Source organism: Bison bison, unplaced genomic scaffold (genome assembly GCF_000754665.1).
Source record: "Bison bison bison isolate TAMUID 2011002044 unplaced genomic scaffold, Bison_UMD1.0 scf7180017864535, whole genome shotgun sequence".
Taxonomy (NCBI): domain Eukaryota; kingdom Metazoa; phylum Chordata; class Mammalia; order Artiodactyla; family Bovidae; genus Bison; species Bison bison.
The window spans coordinates 7,036,650-7,056,086 of NW_011495084.1; the positions used below are offsets into that span (position 1 = coordinate 7,036,650).

At 35.6% G+C, this 19,437-nt stretch overlaps 1 protein-coding gene across 2 annotated transcripts in view; it reads right to left on the minus strand.

Annotated features, from left to right (window-relative positions):
* Positions 1 to 2,467: 2,467 nt before the first annotated feature.
* The window catches only part of RASSF9 (Ras association (RalGDS/AF-6) domain family (N-terminal) member 9), a 36,638-nt gene continuing 19,668 nt past the window's right edge, over positions 2,468 to 19,437 (minus strand). For both annotated transcript variants that reach the window (XM_010832040.1, XM_010832041.1), the window contains exon 2: positions 2,468 to 7,529. In XM_010832040.1, coding sequence (XP_010830342.1) covers positions 6,269 to 7,529 — 1,261 coding nt within the window. In that variant the 3' untranslated portion in view covers positions 2,468 to 6,268. The remainder of the gene's footprint in view (positions 7,530 to 19,437) is intronic.

Sequence of the window (19,437 nt, forward strand, 5' to 3'; positions counted from 1 at the left end):
TGGACTGGAAGAAACACAAGCTGGAATCAAGATTGCCGGGAGAAATATCAATCACCTCAGATATGCAGATGACACCACCCTTATGGCAGAAAGTGAAGAGGAACTAAAAAGCCTCTTGATGAAAGTGAAAGTGGAGAGTGAAAAAGTTGGCTTAAAGCTCAACATTCAGAAAATGAAGATCATGGCATCTGGTCCCATCACTTCATGGGAAATAGATGGGGAAACAGTGGAAACAGAGTCAGACTTTATTTTTTTGGGCTCCAAAATCACTGCAGATGGTGACTGCAGCCATGAAATTAAAAGACGCTTACTCTTTGGAAGGAAAGTTATGACCAACCTAGATAGCATAATGAGGAGCAGAGACATTACTTTGCCAACAAAGGTTCATCTAGTCAAGGCTATGATTTTTACTGTGGTCATGTATGGGTGTGAGATTTGGACTGTGAAGAAGGCTGAGAGCCGAAGAATTGATGCTTTTGAACTGTGGTATTGGAGAAGACTCTTGAGAGTCCCTTGGACTGCAAGGAGATCCAACCAGTCCATTCTGAAGGAGATCAGCCCTGGGATTTCTTTGGAAGGAATGATACTAAAGCTGAAACTCCAGTACTTTGGCCACTTCATGCGAAGAGCTGACTCATTGGAAAAGACTCTGATGCTGGGAGGGATTGTGGGCAGGGGGAGAAGGGGATGACAGAGGATGAGATGGCTGGATGGCATCACTGACTCGATGGACGTGAGTCTGAGTGAACTCCGGAGTTGGTGATGGACAGGGAGGCCTGGCGTGCTGCGATTCATGGGGTCGCAAAGAGTCAGACACGACTGAGCGACTGGTCTGATCTGATCTGAAAGAAAGTCCAGAAATAGACCCAAAAAACACACCAGAGGTTGGTTCACCAAAAAAAGGTGGGACAGATTTATTTAGTAAGTGATTAGGGATAACTGGTAACTATCAAAATAATTCTTTTTATAGTAATTATCAAAAAAATTGTCTTTCTACTTTTGAACATTGTGGTAAACTCAATTTCAGATAGTTCAAATGTTTAAAAATAAGACATGAAACAAATATAGCATACAGAAGATATGATAGAAACAGTTTTAAAATCACTTATCATGACATGGAAAGGCAGTTTTAAAGAATAATCCCCCCCCAAAAAAACCCTCATGTGTTATTAATGAGAAAAATCCATAAATTCAAAATAAAAATTTTTTTAAATGTTTACATTCAAATACACAAGCAGCACACACTGTGGAAGGAATGAGTATGTTTCCAATTCAGTTCTTAAAGAGTTAATTTCCTTAAAGAATAATTAGCAATGTTCATTCAATTTTTAAAAATATATTTTTCATTCTTTAACAGAGTATTTCTCTAGCAATCTAGCCTATCAGAAATGCATTGATGAGATAACAGTAAATGATTGTTAATAATAATAAATTGGAATATACCTAAATGTCCATCAGAAGAGGACTAGTGAAATAAAATTATGGTTGATATAGTGGAATCCCCTGCTACCATCAAACCTCTACATGAATAGTGTAGGAATATATGTGTGTGTGTGCATATATACATATATATGCATAGGTTATCTCTAAAACAGTAAATAACAGTGATATTTCTGAGGAGGATATCTGGATAATTAAGTAATGGGAGACTTACTTTTCCTGGTACACATTTTTTGAGTATTTGAATTATAGTAATAATAATAATTTAAATATCATGTGTCTATTTTACTTGAAAACAAACTCAATGGTATTACATGTACATTATATATATACATATGTGATGTAGGGAGAGGCTTAATAGTCTTCTATAAAAATGTGTCTGATATTAGTATTTAGGAAAAATTTAATAAATTCCTTTTTTAAAAATATGAAGGCATTTAGTTTTTCACTTCCTGATATGAAACTATTCATTATGGACCTTACAAATTGTGATTCTCCATTCCAAGGGTTATTGAAAACACAAGTTAATTTCAGGTTAAGAAAATGACTGCTGTGCATTTTCTCTCACTATTGAGATACACTAAGAAAACAGTGTTAACTTTTTTCTATGTGTCACTACTAAATATTATATACAATCTTTCAAGAGCAATTTCATGGTCATTTATAAAGTGAACAAATGAGTTTCCTTATTTTCCAAATCATTGAGTTATTTCCAAAATTAATTAAAATTATTTTTGTTTGAGAAATAAGGGTAATGACAAACTGAATAATAGCAGGGTAGATACGTACTTGAGTAGTTTGGTTTTTAACTGGACTTCATTATAGAAAGTAAGATAGCCGTCTAGTATCCATCTAGTATAAATCCCACCATCTAGTATAAAAGCGAGGACACTCTTTCATGATAAGTTGAAACAAACATGTATGAAACCCAAAACAAAAGGTTTTGTTAGATCATTTTGCTCTATATTAATACTGTCATGAAACGATGCCTGATATTAACTTGTGTGAGTCAGCATGACAATTATATAATTTCAACTGAAAAACATTTATTTTTAATAGACAGATAACGCACCCCAAAAGGCAAACAATATCACACAAAAGTATACAACTATTCCTTTTATTATTCTGGACCAGTTACACTTGAAAAAATTGTATTTTGTACTTGTCACATCAAGTTATTAAACCAATCAGGTAGTATGAAAAGAAATAGCCTAATATTTAAAAGAAATCTGTATCATATTAAAAGGTATTCCTTTTGTCTCAAGAAAAATACATTTCAATTAAAATAATAATCCTACCTTGAAAAATTATAAAATGCAGCCACAGATATATATTTTGTCATGTACAGTAGATGTTTAAATAAATATAAAAATAAAATTTTAAGGGATTAAAATAGCTTCTACACACCAATGAAAGGCCATTTATTTATATTTTTAATGAAAAAGATAAAATAAAATAGTTAAGATATTTCAAAGTTATCTTGTGTGTCTACCACTTAAAACCTAGCTCTATGAAATATTTTTCATTAAATGCAGGGATGCAGTGAAAAACACCATAATTTAACCACTGAAGCTTTTATAAAGAAAATATTCCCATTGTTTGTAATCAGTAACTCTGTGAATTAAAAATAAAATAGAAAATAGTACGGTAACATTTTTTCATAATGACACTAAGACATAGTCTCTCTTCCAAAGGATTTATAAGTAGAATTGTTAATGTTTTAAGTTTGCTAAAATGCATATTTATATATAAAATGCACCAGTATTATTTACCATGTATAGAAATAACTTTTTTAAGTTATAATCTTCTAAAATTTAGCAATTCAATTTCAGAATTGAGTAGGGGCAAAGAGATTGATTAGAAGCAGTAAGGTTAACAAGACAGACAAGTAATAAGACAATAAAAATGTGTTGAGGGAGGGAAGTTAGATAAGTACATATATAAATATATGCTAAGCCAGAATATAAACACTCCTTTATGAAAAATACACCTGATATAATTGTGGGTTCAGAGATAAATTATTACAATGGTTGAATAGAAAAACATGTTTCATAGCAAGAGATAACACATTGAAAAGCTTGAAATGGATGGTATTTCAGTATACAGCAGATGGAAGAAAAAAAGAGACATTTCAAGTGGGAGAATGAACAAGACACACTCTGAAAATCTGTCTTGTTACAGATTTTAGTCAGGGAAAAATAGTCAGGTTTTGTTTGCTATTTCTAGCTTCATATAACAATTTCATAGTTAATCTGTTAGGTTATTCAAGAATTTATAAACATTTTATTTTAAAGCTTCTATAAATAACTAAAATACTAAAGTTTCTATCAAGTTCTAAATTTAGACTATACATTCTCATTTAATTTTGCATAGCTCAGTATCCAGAGATGAGGGCACTGCATTTTAGTATTTTTATTTGTATTAATATATTATTCTAAATTAGAGATTCACTATGGTGATTGATGATTTAATACTGTAATGAATCAAAGGCACAAATACATTTGTATAACAACAGAACAAATTGAAATTTTAATGTGATTTTAAAACTCAAAGGTCTTGCTTTCTGACAAGAGTTTTTAACATTATTTACTGAAAAAATAGAAGAATTAGCTCTTAGAATGCATCACTATGCTTAATTGTATAAAATCAAACATTGTATAAAATCAGGCAAAGTTTCTAAAATGCCATTATCTAACTAGTTCTATTTCTTATCAGATTTGGATTCAGATAATTAATCAAATTATATAGCAGGTAACAATGTTCTTCTCATTATTTTCTCACTAGAGAGTAATCCAAAGAGATTCAACGAGATTACTTTTGAAAAACAATACCACAACTGTTTTATCTTTGATGATGATCTTCTGAGTTTAATCCCCAGAAGAGAATAATAAATATGCCAATAGCTTTCCATAGTACTGAATGATTAATGAAATATTAGGCAAATAAACTTCCCTTTCTTAAATGACTATTTAATTACTTTCTTATTTCTTTCAAATTAAACCCATGTTTGTGTTATTACTTATTATCATACTTTCCCTACAGTGGAAATTCCTACTTTTCTTACCATGCAACTTCAGATAAGGCGTTTACCATGCAACTTCAAATAAGGCCTTCAGCAGAATCTTAGTATGAAAAAGGGTAACATTAGATACTCCCCAAAACTGAAATATTAAGAAAATTTTAAATATCTTCCCAAAGGTTGGCAAAATGTCTGGAGGATGGAGAAATTTTAAAAATATTAGGAGACTGAGTTAAAACATATAGTACAGTAAACATAAAGATAAAAAGGAAAGAAATGAGAAATACTGAGAATCTTATCTAATATCCACATATTCAAACTAAGTAAAATAATCTATTTACTCACATGTGAGGAAGATGTTAGCTAAAGGAAAAACAATTGCAGCTGTATTCATGCAATAGTACAACAAAACACTTTTTAATACAATTATGTGATGTGTTCAATAGCAAGAAATAAGGCAGGGAAAGAAGGAGATAAGAGAGAGAAAGAGAAAGAGAAAGAAAGGAACTTCCTAACTAAAACCAAGCCAAACCAAGCCTCTTCTGGCACTATAATGATTCTCAGTCAAGACAGAATCTAAATCATCTATTCAATTTGTTGGATATTTACTTTCATGCTTGAGAGTGGGATAGAGTAGAGCTCTTTTTTTTTTTTTTTTTCAGTTTGCACCTTAAATGAAGGACCATATAGACCATCTGAATTATAGTGTAGCAGAATAAAAGGATTTTGTTCACATGAGTTCCTATCTCTATTTTCAGAGGAAAAATACTAATATTTATGGGTGTTTTTTGTGTGTGTGCCAAGTTGCTTCAGTCGTGTCTGACCCTCTGTGACCCTATGAATGGTAGCCCTCCAAGTTCCTCTGTTCATGGGATTCTCCAGGCAAAAATACTGGAGTGGGTTGCCATGCCCTCCTCCAGGGGATACTTAAGGTACATGGAGTTCTATTTTACCCACACAAAGGACTCCAAGCTGCATCCCTTCACCTTTTTTAGATAAGGTATAATCAAACAGGACTATGACCCTGTGATTTTTCTCTGTGACTCACACCGTATCTCACTCAAGAATGAACCTGCATAGATGACTTGTTTGAGCTAAAGGTTTGCTATCAGATAGAGAAAGCACATAAATATCTATTAATTTTCAGCTTTTTTAGAAAAGTTGCTATTGTCTGCAAAACTTGGCTTTTCTTATTTATACCCCTGTCTGATCCACTGACGGTATTTGTACATGTTCCAGTAATGACCCTTCCATCTCCTCTTATCTAAACCTAAACAGGTAGAGGGATTCAGGAACTAACAGAGATGATATACATTCTAAATAGCAAAGAAATGAACAAGGATTTGAATTAATATAGTTATAACATAAGAGTTATCATATACTTTACAGATTATAAAATACCAATGATACAGTGTTGAAAACTCTTTAACAATACATCTTAATTTTACTTGTTCACGTGTATAGTTTCAATATATTGATGCTAATATTAAGAACTAGTCTGCAGTTTGAATACATCACTCCTCATAGAAACAGACTATAATTCACATCAAATTATTTCTCTGTTATATACCTACAAGCTATTTTTGCTGCATTCCTAATAAACAGCTCATTGTTTGAACTTGTAATAATTAGATAACACTGGAACTCTTAAATCAAAACAAACCAACAAACAAACTTCTCTAGCTCTTACTAGCTACTGAATTCCTTAACATTATTTACATTTTTATCAAGAGTGGAATATTTAAATTTTCCTATTAAATTAAACAAACACAAACAATATTAAAGTAAGTCAGAGTGAAGCCATTTAAATTACGTTGACAACAGCACCACATCTCCTGCAGTTGTTTCCGAGTCCTGACTGTGGTTAGAGCTGATACCAGTGTCTGAGTCTGTGTCATTTGTATACATGTTAAATATTCTTTGAGTAAAAGGAGAAGCCACCCCATTGCTGGTGGGCACCTCAGATTCCTTTCCTCTGTTTTCCTTTAGCTGGCATTCATCTGCATTGCTGATATGAAGGGAATTGAACTCCTTGGCGAGGAGCTCATATTCCTTAGCTTTCATCTGAAGCAATGAGTCACTGTATTTAATCTCTTTCTGGATGCCACTCAAGTGAGAGTGGATTTTCAAACCAGCTTTCATGCTTTTCTCCAAATCACACTTAACACTCTCTAAATTAGAGCTTTCAAGTTCACTGGCAGCTGCCCCTTCTGCATCTTCATTTATCTCCATGCAAACACTTTTTACTTCTTTTTCTATTTCGGCAGAGAGCTTATCAATGAGCTTTCTGTAGTAGGTCAGTCGTTCCTCCAGCTGTACAATTCCATTACTTTCTCTCAGGTCCTCCAGCATCTGCCTTTCATCATATTCCAAGCCTAGCTTTTGCTCAACTTCACTGAAACTGGGCATCAAATATGCATCCTGGACATAATTTTCTCCATTATTTTCTACCCGATCAAGATGAAATTTAGCTTCACACTTTTCAATTTCCAGATCCAGCTCTTTCATTCTCTTCACTTGTTGATTAATAGTGTGATCCTGGGAAATAATCAGATGAACTAATGTCTCCATACTATCTCGCTCCTGGGAAACTGTGTCTTGCTTAATTTTAGCCAGTTTCCGGAAAGTTTTCCTGACTATTCTTTTTTGTTTATCTGGTGGTAATGTCTTCATGTAATTTGCCGGGCTGAGCTCCCACAGTTTTTCTGTGTTTTGCACTAATTTGGCTTCAGCTGTCCGCCACAAGGGAACTGGAAGAAAAGCATCTGCTTTAACCAAAACAAACTGCATATTAGGCTGCTCGTCTCCCCATGCTTTCCAAAGCTTCAGGATTCTAGTTAGGGGAGGAAGAACCCGTTCAGAGCCTCTCCATTTTTCTATGATGCAATAATCACTGGGATTTCCCAGAAGAAATCGTTTCTCCCCAAATGTAGTCTCGTGTTCCTCAAGCAAAGCCTGGATGACGTCGGCAGAGGTGGTGCGTTTGGTTAGCCCACAGACAATCTTCTCTTCTTGGCAAACCCAAACCACAATTTCCTTCTCTTCTGAATCCATTTCTTTAGTTGGAGATCTAAAAGAAAAACAAAGTACATTATACTACTGTCATCACGTGTATAAACTCAGAAAGATGGTTTAATTTTAATACCCTCTCTAAATCTTACCCTTAGTGAGAGATGCATTTTGAGGTGAGACTAAATAAGAATCACACATTTTATGGTAATAAAGAAAATTTAAGACCATGAAAAATATCTTAGTTTTCTTTTTAACTCCTATTGGGCTCTGGAACAGGCAAATTGTTGTCAAAGATAATGGAGGCTATGTTATCTTTAGAAAGCCAGACACAATATAACTGCAGTTAGAATTACCAGAGTTAAGATAATAATCAGAGTGGTGATGAATAAGAGGTAGAATAAGACTATTCTGGGGCTTCTCAGGGCGGTGCTAGTGGTAAAGAACCTGCTTGCCAATGGAGGTGACCTAAGAGTTGCCGGTTCAATCCCTGGGTCAGGAAGATCGCTTGGAGGAGCACGTGGCAACCTACTCCAGTATTCTCACCTGGAGAATCCCATGGGCAGAGGAGATACAGTTCATAGGGTCACAAAGAGTAGGACACAACTGAAGTGACCTAGCATGCACATACAAGACTACTTTGCTGGAGATGTAGGACTAGGGAATAATCATGGAAATGTAAATAGAATGTTAGTAGAGTAAAAGAATTGAAAATAGTCCATTATTGAAATTAGTGATTATTTCATCCTGCAAATATTTACTGTATGCCAACCATCTGCCAGATATGTCTGAAGATGCTAAAGATATAGCAATAAGCAAAGGAGACAAGGACATGGACATAAATGTGTAATTAAGATAAGACAGTGGTAAATGCTAGGAAGAGAATTAAAGAGGATGAAGTGATAGAGAATGACTTGGAAGAGAAGAGGTCTACTTTATTTAGAGAGCTCAGGAGAGATTTCTCTAAGAAGGTGACATGTGAATAGGAACAAAGTCACACAGTAGTGACAAAGTGAAGATTCAACCTAAGCAAAAAAGCTGACTGGAGTGTACTTTTAATTAATGCACTGTGAAAACAAGTTTATGAGTTTAACGGCTTAGACATGTGGATTAAATTGGAAGAAAAACCATAAACTACTTCTTTTTTTTTTTTTTCCTTTTATTTTTAAACTTTACAATATTGTATTAGCTCTGCCAAACTACTTCTTAAAGAGGAACTTTATCACATAAATTAGCCTTTGATAGCAGTGGAACCACAGTGCCTCATTAGAGCACCCAACTGGTCAAGGAAGGACATTTCCCAATAGCCAGCCATGGAGAAAAGCATGTGGAAATGTATTACCTTCTACGCCTTTTTCTTATTAATCTTGTTCCTGCTTTCATACAGCAATAAAGGATTTTGACTTGCCTGGATGCCTCCCTTAGCTGACAAAACTCTCATAAATATAAAAGCCCTACTGCTAACTCCTTAGAGTAATCCTTACATCCTGTTACATTTTCTAGATGGGAAACATCAGTTCTGGGTCTGTAGCTAAGGATGACACATGACTTATAAGCGCTTCAGCTCTACACTGCAGCTGTGAAGAAGACTGGAAAACAGGGATCAGGGAGTCTTTATGTACGCTAGAATAATAATGACATACATGAGAATTCCCCAGTTCTTCCATGATCCCTGCGCTAATTGGGATTCTCTTGTTTTGGAAGGAGCAAGTGCTTATATGTTATGGCTTCCACTAGAGACCTGATAGTTTTCAGCTCATGTGGATGACATAACCCTAACAGTCATTATGCACAATCAAGAAAGATATTATTATTTCCATATTATATACGAGAAATTGAGTGCCTTTATTAACAGTTCACAAGCTAACTGGTTTCAAACACTTAAAAAAAAATTTGCTCTAAACGTCCTTTTATTTTCTTGACTCAATTATTCTCTAAATATTTTGAGGAATTTTTATTATCATCATTCAAACCAGGTAATTTTCGAAACTTCTGCCACTTGACTAAGCGTGTTTAAAAGTAATTACTATTCTTCATTGAATGTAGGCAGTAAATCTTCCATACCTAGTATAAGCCACATTATGTTTAATTCTACTTTGTAGCAGGCTTAGGATTTTGCAAATGATGTTTATTTTATAGTATGGCTCCAATCGAGTTTCTATTCACTCATTCATTTGACAAATATTTGCTGAGCATTTCTTCAGCGGTTGATACCATCATGGAAATGTGGATCACAGAAATATTTGTATGATTTATAAAACATTTGCTGTTTAGTTACTAAGTCATGTCAGCCTTTTTTACCACCCATGGACTGTAGCCCACCAGGCACCTATGTCCATGGGATTTCCCAGGCAAGAATACTGGAGTGGGTGATCATTTCCTTCTCCAGGGGATATTCCTGATCCAGGGATAGACTTGTCTTTTGCATCTCCTGCATTGGCAGGTGGATTCTTTTACCACTGAGTCCCCTGGGAAGCCCAATATATAGTATACTGCACCTATAATTATGTAGTATGAAAGTGTGTTAGTTGCTCAGTCATGTCCCCATGGACTCTTTGTGACCCCATGGACTGTATGTAGCCTGCCAGGCTCCTCTGTCCATGGGATTTCCCAGGCAAGAATGCTGGAGTGGATTGCCATTTCCTCCTCCAGGGGATCCTGACCCAGGATTGGAACCCAGGTTTCCTGCATTGCAGGTGGATTCTTTACCATCTAAGCCACGTAGGAAGTCCTTATTATTATATACACAATATATACTACATAATTATTTACTATATATTATGACCTTTCCCATACATACTTTAGAAATTATATATGTATTTTACACTTTATTAAATTTGATATTATTGAATATATCCAAAGATTCTAATTAAGTATTGTTTTGTTTGGGATCCAGATTGATGGGAGAAATAGCAATAACCTCAGATATGCAGATGACACCATCCTTATGGCAGAAGGTGAAGAGGAACTGAAGAGCCTCTTGATGAAGGTGAAAGAGGAGAATGAAAAAGCTGGCTTAAACTCAACATTCAAAAAATTAAGATCATGGCATCCAATCCCATCACTTCTTGGCAAACAGATGGGGAAACAATGAAAACTGACAGATTTTATTTTCTTGGGCTCCAAAATCACTGCAGATGGCAACTGCAGCCACAAAATTAAAAGATGCTTGCTCTGTGACCAACCTAGACAGCATATTAAAAAGCAGAGACATTACTTTGCCAACAAAGGTCCATACAGTCAAAGCTACAGTTTTTCCAGTAGTCACATTCTTGGCTGGAGAATGCCATGGGCAGAGGGGCCTGGAAGGCTACAGTCCATGGGGTCATAAGAGTCAGACACGACTTAGTGGCTAAACCACCATCACCATGTTTGGATGTGAGAGTTGGACCATAAAGAAGGCTGAGCACCGAAGAATTGATGCTTTTGAACTGTGGTGTTGGAGAAGACTCTTGAGAGTCCCTTGGACTGCAAGGAGTTACAACTAGTACATTCTGAAAGAGATCAGCCCTGGGATTTCTTTGGAAGGACTGATGCTAAAGCTGAAACTCCAGTACTGTGGCCACCTGATGCAAAGAGCATTAGAAAAGACCCGGTTGCTGGGAAAGACTGAAGCCTGGAGAAGGGGATGACAGAGGATGAGATGGTTGGATGGCATTACTGACTCAATGAACATGAGTTTGAGCAAGCTCCGGGAGATGGTGAAGGACAGGGAATCCTGTCCTTCTGCAGTCCACGGGGTCGCAAAGAGTCGGACATGACTGAGAGACTGAATAACAACAACATGCTCTGTTTATGTTTTCAAATAGTTTATAATCACAAAATAAGCTTAAAAATTATTTACGTGTATAAAAGAAAATAAAAAACACTCATAGCACCACAGTATCCATTTTTATCTGATGCTTTAAATTCTTTTTTGCCTTCTGAAACATTAACAAGATTTATTTGTAAAGATTTTCAAAAAAGGAATAGTAGGAACAATACTTGATAGTTTAAAATATGATTTCATCTTAATTTTCACTAACAATTCATTTTCACTAATTCATTTTGAATTCCAATAAATTATTTTAATGTATAGAATTTATTTATAAATTTATTTATGAATTTATAATTAGAAAAATTATAAATTTTTCTAATCTTCTGTCCTCATCACTGTAATACTGCAATATATATTATATATCTGACTCACATTTCTCACAAGATTGCTTCAAATATCAGATAAGAGAAAGAAGAAGAGTCCTTTGAAAATTGTGGAAAATGTACTGGGTAAATATAGGTTATTAACACTAATGGTAAAATTACTGTTATTATTACTTAATGCTGAGAAGGGTGTGGTATTATTCAGTAACATTATTGAGCTTGCTACAGTAGTTAACAGTATTATTTTCAAAATATTTTCCAATCCATCCCACAATATTTTTTCACCTGTTTTTAGCTTGTCAGTATTTTTGCATGTACACTTCCAATATAACACAACTGTTTATCTAATTAAAGATGTTTAAAAGGATCATTAGTATAATATTTGGATCACAGATGAGCTGAGAATCCTTTTAATCTTTCTCTGATTTATAACTCTCTGATTTAACACTGTGGTAATAAAGTTTATTATACTGAAAATAATCTATACATATATTTATATTTCACCTGACTACTCTTCCATAACTATTTCATTATTCAGTTTTTTCCTTTTAGATTATCTTCTTCAGACAATTAAGAAAATGTATATGCCAAATGAAACTATTCAGCAACATGTGTTAGCCTCACAGGTACTTTTCCAGATTTATTCTGAAATAGAGTGAAAATTATATTTGAGAATTTTTGCATTCACCCTGTATTCAATCATGAACTTAAAAATGTCTCCACTGATAATTAGTTTTAATACCACAGAACACACAGAATTAAGATGAGTTGGCTTGGAATTATATATGCAAATTCATACAACTAAACATTTCTTCAACAAGTTTCCATTGAGAAACTATGGTGCATAAAGCAGTAGGGAATAAATCAACTATTTAAATCTGGAAATCTTAAGTATTAAATAAGACATTTTAATGTCAAATTGAAGATCCACAACATAAGTATTTACCGAAAAAGGATTTAGTGTGAAGGCAGAGAAAAATAAAGATAAATAGATAATATTTGGCTATCTTTAAGTTGTACAAAAAAAAAAAAAGAACTTGGGGCCCAGGAGAATAATTCAAAAAATGACATTTCTTCCTAGTATGGTAGACATTGAAGTTTAATTGAAATTTGATATATAAAATTTATCAGGACAAATATTACATATTGAGCCCTACTTAAAAAAAATAAGAATCATTAAAATGAGAAATTATTAAGAATAATTACATTATAAGATATGCTAAAACCCAGTATATGTAAACTAGCAATCCATGGTATTTATAAAAAATATTTAGATCTCTGAATGCATTTTTCCAAAGAATCTACATTATAACTTCTTATTTCCTAGGCCAGCCTGGAAGTATGATACTAACATAATCTAGCTGCCATATATAGGAGTGATTCTAAGTGAAATGCTCTTATTGCTCAGCTCTGCAGAATCATATTCCATGCTTGGAAATCAAAAGTTATACTTTTATCAGTTTCAAGCAATTGATGGAACCTCTGTCTGCAAACAGTGATGGAAGTCTCCAACAGATTGAAGGGTACAGACCTGTGAAGCTTTACGAGCATGTTGGACATATCTCTTAGTGTTGCCTCATTGCCCAAAGACTCTTCTGTTTCTTTTTATTACCATTGCTTATTATGTAAACTGAACGCTCTCCTTCTAAACCAGTGGTTCTCTACCAGCAGTAATTTTGCCTGAAATGTGTGGGGACATTTCAGGTTTTCACATTAGGGTCTGGGGATGCTAGGAGCATGGGAATGATCTAGCCTAAAATGTCAACAGTGGTGCTGTTGAAGAACCATGTATGCATACATGCGTGGGCTCATTGCTTAGTCATGTCCGACTCTTTGTAACCCGGGGACAGTAGTTCACTAGGCTGCTCTGTCCATGGGATTGTCCAGGCAAGAATATGGAGTGGGTTGCCATTTACTCCTCCAGGGGATCTTCCCCACCCAGGGATTGAATCTGCATCCCTTGTGGCTCCTGAATTGCAGGTGGATTCTTTACTGATGACTCACAGAGGAAGCCCATTGAGGAATCTTGATCCATATATACAACAAAATATACTTTCATCACAGCTTTGTCTATTCTGTTTTTTCTTACATCTTGTGGAGAATCTAACAGTAAAATATATTAAAACAAAAATAACAAATAAGTGAGACATTTCCTAAATAAGTGATGCAAGTTGGCATTCTACTTAATGGATTGCCAATGGAACTTTTTCTCCTTTCACCCTCATGGCCAGTATTTATGATTATTATTATTAGTCCTGTCCAACTGGACTTCCCTCTGTTAGTCCCAGAACTGGTCCTAAAGAATACTGATAGCTGCATTAAGATGCTATAGAAACACAAGTATTCAGAATAGGATTAATTTTAGTTCAGGGGAAAAACAAACAAACTTGCATTCATAGATTTCATTAAGAAATAGTAAATCTTCCTTCTTCATTAAGAAATAGCATTTGAATATCTGACCATTAAATGGGGAATGGACAGTAGGAAGAAAAGATGTGGGGATGAAATGACAGGATAGAAGTGGCCAAGGAGACTAGGGCAGTGCCAGAGGCATGGAGAGGGTTGGAAGTCAGCAGAAAGGGTTTCATTGTATTTCTCCCTTACTCTTTCTTTGCAAGTTTATTCTGCCCTGTGACAGAGTGGACAACCAAAGACCAGAATTAGGAATGAAGGTTTTGAGACACCTTCAGTTTAGGAGAAGAAGTAGTCAAGATAATATCTGCAGTCTTTACAGGACCAAAGGGAAATTCCCAGAGATAACCAAGGGAAGTGAGAAAAATAAATAAATAAATAAATCTATCACTTAGTTAAGGTTGTGGACAGTACAGGCATGTACGACATGCCTAGACAAGTTAGAAAGTATCTTTAAAAATACTTTAGCAATAAAGCTACACTGAATATAACATTTTCTTGCTTTGGTTATTCAAAGGCACCCTGGAATATAATATTGTCTTGAAGTCACATTATTCAAATGAATTGGAATACAATACTGTATTTTTATTTTTTAGATCTAAACCAATTTTTTAAATTTTATTTTATTTTAAACTTGACAATATTGTATTGGTTTTGACAAATATTAAAATGAATCTGCCACAGGTATACATGTGTTCCCCATCCTGAACCCTCCTCCCTCCTCCCTCCCCATACCATCCCTCTGGGTCGTCCCAGTGCACCAGCCTCAAGCATCCAGTATCGTGCATCGAACTTGGACTGGCGACTCATTCCATATATGATATTATACGTATTTCAATGCCATTCTCCCAAATCATCCCACCCTCTCCCTCTCCCACAGAGTCCAAAAGACTGTTCTATACATCAGTGTCTCTTTTGCTGTCTCGTACACCGGGTTATTGTTACCATCTTTCTAAATTCCATATATATGCGTTAGTATACTGTATTGGTGTTTTTCTTTCTGGCTTACTTCACTCTGTATAATAGGCTCCAGTTTCATCCACTTCATTAGAACTGATTCAAATGTATTCTTTTTAATGGCTGAGTAATATTCCATTGTGTATATGTACCACAGCTTTCTTATCCATTCATCTGTTGATGGATATCTAGGTTGCTTCCATGTCCTGGCTATTATAAACAGTGCTGCAATGAACATTGGGGTACATGTGTCTCTTTCAATTCTGGTTTCCTCAGTATGTATGCCCAGCAGCGGGATTGCTGGATCATAAGGCAGTTCTATTTCCAGTTTTTTAAGGAATCTCCACACTGTTCTCCATAGTGGCTGTACTAGTTTGCATTCCCACCAACAGTGTAAGAGGGTTCCCTTTTCTCCACACCCTCTCCAGCATTTATTGCTTGTAGACTTTTGGATCGCAGCCATTCTGACTGGTGTGAAATGGTACCTCACAGTGGTTTTGATTTGCATTTCTCTGATAATGAGTGATGTTGAGCATCTTTTCATGTGTTTGTTAGCCATCTGTATGTCTTCTTTGGAGAAATGTCTATTTAGTTCTTTGGCCTATTTTTTGATTGGGTCATTTATTTTTCTGGAATTGAGCTGCAGGAGTTGCTCATACATTTTTGAGATTAGTTGTTTGTCAGTTGCTTCATTTGCTATTATTTTCTCCCATTCTGAAGGCTGTCAATACTGTATTTTAAAAAATCTGATTATTTGTGCTTTTCTGATTGCTGAATACAAAACAAAGGTTGCTATTATTCTAAATTTTATCAGACTTTTGGCCAAACTAAGATATTGTCTTAGTATTTTTTTTTACATGCAGTTCAAATTAAATGAATGCTTTCCAAACTTCTAATTCTATAGAAAAGTATGAATAATCTCCTTAATATTTCCTAACACATAGTAAAATTAATTCCCTTTGAAATTTTGATTAAACCTCAAAATATATTTAAACTCCTCAAAAGACATTTATTTTTCCCTGATATCATCATGCAGTTCAAAGCCATAGCAAGGACCACAGTCAGAATTAATATAACATATGTTATTCATTTATGTATCCTGTAATAAAAATAAGAGTACAGAGGAAAAAAAAATACATGTTGCACTGAATTCTGATTCAGCACAGAGAACAGACTTCAATGCCTCCTAGTAGTAAGATTTTTCCATGGAAAACATAGATGCCTGTAGAATTATAAAAATCCTTATGAAGTCTGTTCTCAAAATATCTTGACCAAATAAACTATCACAGGGAATTAGGTCCAGTCTATAAAACTCTTTGGTGTATAACCCACTACATGTGGCACTCATATTTAAAACAAGTCAGTAAATAACACTTGGAGACAGACTAACTCAACAATGCAAGATTCAGAACTAAAGATTAGGACTGGCAGCTATAATACAGTAACAAAAGAAATTCAATTTCAGGATATTTATCTCAGGCTCAAATCTAAAATTACCTTGTAGAAGTTTACATTGTCTTGAATAAAAGCATATAATTAATTAAAGAATAAAGATCAGATCAGATCAGTTGCTCAGTCGTGTCCGACTCTTTGCGACCCCATGAATCGCAGCATGCCAGGCCTCCCTGTCCATCACCAACTCCTGGAGTTCACTCAGACTCACGCCCATGGAGTCAGTGATGCCATCTAGCCATCTCATCCTCTGTCGTCCCCTTCTCCTCCTGCCCACAATCCCTCCCAGCATCAGAGTCTTTTCCAATGAGTCAACTCTTCGCATGAGGTGGCCAAAGTACTGGAGTTTCAGCTTTAGCATCAGTCCTTCCAAAGAAATCCCAGGGCTGATCTCCTTCAGAATGGACTGGTTGGATCTCCTTGCAGTCCAAGGGACTCTCAAGAGTCTTCTCCAACACCACAGTTCAAAAGCATCAATTCTTCGGTGCTCAGCCTTCTTCACAGTCCAACTCTCACATCCATACATGACCACTGGAAAAACCATAGCCTTGACTAGATGAACCTTTGTTGGTTCTGCTTTTGAATGTCTCTGCTTTTGAATATGCTATCTAGGTTGGTCATAACTTTCCTTCCAAGGAGTAAGCGTCTTTTAATTTCATGGTTGCAGTCACCATCTGTAGTGATTTTGGAGCCCAGAAAAATAAAGTCTGACAATAGCTCACATTTATTTCATGCTTAATATGTGCCAGGCATTGTTTTAAGTGCTTAAAATATATAAACTCATATAATTTTCATCACAACCCTATCAGCTATGTCCTGTAATCAAATTCATTACAAAGATTAAAAAACTGAAGCACAAGAAATTAAGAATTTGTTCAATACCACCCTCAGTTAGTAAGTGGGAGAAAATACAGATCATGTAGAAATAAGGAAAATAAGAATAATTTGGATTAAATGAGTTAGAATTGAATCCATATTGATGAACTCCCTACTGCTTAATAAAATAATCAACATATTTCATTAAGTTTTCTCTCACTGGAAACAAGACACTAAATCTGAGTCAGATACAGTCATCTACTGAAGAGGGAAAAAAATTGTGGTATTATGATAAAAGTATTTTATATATTTACTTACTACCTGCTTCTATACATTGTCCATACATACAGGATCATCTATCAATGTGATATTTAATGACTGACTTTCTTGGAAATCTGGAAGCTTGTCAGTACACAGACTCCTAATTCTTTCACCTGTTTAAGAAGCAACTATAAAATAATTTTATAGTTCCTCTAGTAGACATCTGTGTAAAATGCTGAATTGCCCATTCAATTCAGATTTTTTTAGAAGTATTTTATTCATCCCAGCAACTAGAGAGAATAAATATTTTTTCTATACATATACTACATTTTTAGTAAGTTCTAAAGCATGACATGGTCTCTAATCATTTAAAAGCTATACTGAGAACCTCCCTGGTGGTCCAGCGGTTAAGAATCCACCTGCCAATGCGGGGTGCACAGGTTCAATCCCTGGTCTGGGAAGAGTCCACCTGCCACAGGGAAACTGAGGCTGTGAGCCACAACTGCTGAGCCGGCGCCCTAGAGCCCACACTCCACAAGAGAAGCCACCACGATGAGAAGTCCACGCACCACAACTAGACAGTCTGTGCACAGCAATGGAGACCCAGCACGATCAAAAATAAACACATTTTTAAAGCTATATTGATTTTAAAATCTATTTGGTTTGGGCTGTTTTCTGTACTTAAACATTGATCACCTTAATGCACCATGAAGGCATGTGAAGTAAGCAAATGTACTATTGATGGGATTCAATACATGATATGTCAAAATATGGTACCTGGAGTATTTGAAGCGGAAGGAGTTCTAGAAAATGGGAGAAATGGGGAGTTCACTTGGACATTCCATCCAAGCCTCTCCCCTGAAAGTGATCCTAGCATCCTCAGCTGAGAGATGCCCTTCCTATATCGGAAGGAAAGGAGCACTCTTATCTCTGAATACAAAGTGAAGAGACGAATCCAGACTCCATTAAATTTCTCCCAGTTTGCTATACTTACTTTGTATTCTTTGACCTATCTACCACACTTCTCCACGACTGTGCATTCTTCATTAAACCTAGCATAAAACAATTGGAATTTAACCATTTCTTTAGATCTTCATTTCCTTAAGAAGGCTCCTGTGTCATGTAAAACTTACAATAAATTAATGTGAATGCTTTTCTCTTGTCAGTCTGTTTTTGGTCAGTTTAATTTTCAGAACCAGGCATGGAACTTAACAGGGTCAAGGAAAACATTTTATTCCCATACACTACCCATAAAATTAAAAACAAAAACAAAAAAAAAACCTGTTAAGTGACAATTTTGACTCTTTCTGTAATGTTTACACACTTCAGTTCAGTCGCTCAGTCGTGTCCAACTCTTTGCAACCCCATGAATCATAGCAAGCCAGGCCTCCCTGTCCATCACCATCTCCCAGAATTCACTCAAACTAGTCCATCAAGTTGGTGATGCCATCCAGCCATCTCATCCTCTGTTGTCCCCTTCTCCTCCTGCCCCCAATCCCTCCCAGCACCAGAGTCTTTTCCAATGAGTCAACTCTTCGCATGAGGTGGCCAAAGTACTGGAGTTTCAGCTTTAGCATCAGTCCTTCCAAAGAAATCCCAGGGCTGATCTCCTTCAGAATGGACTGGTTGGATCTCCTTGCAGTCCAAGGGACTCTCAAGAGTCTTCTCCAACACCACAGTTCAAAAGCATCAATTCTTCGGTGCTCAGCCTTCTTCACAGTCCAACTCACATCCATACATGACCACTGGAAAAACCATAGCCCTGACTAGATGAACCTTTTGTTGGTTCTGCTTTTGAATGTCTCTGCTTTTGAATATGCTAACTAGGTTGGTCATAACTTTCCTTCCAAGGAGTAAGTGTCTTTTAATTTCATGGCTGCAGTCACCATCTGTAGTGATTTTGGAGCCCAGAAAAATAAAGTCTGACACTG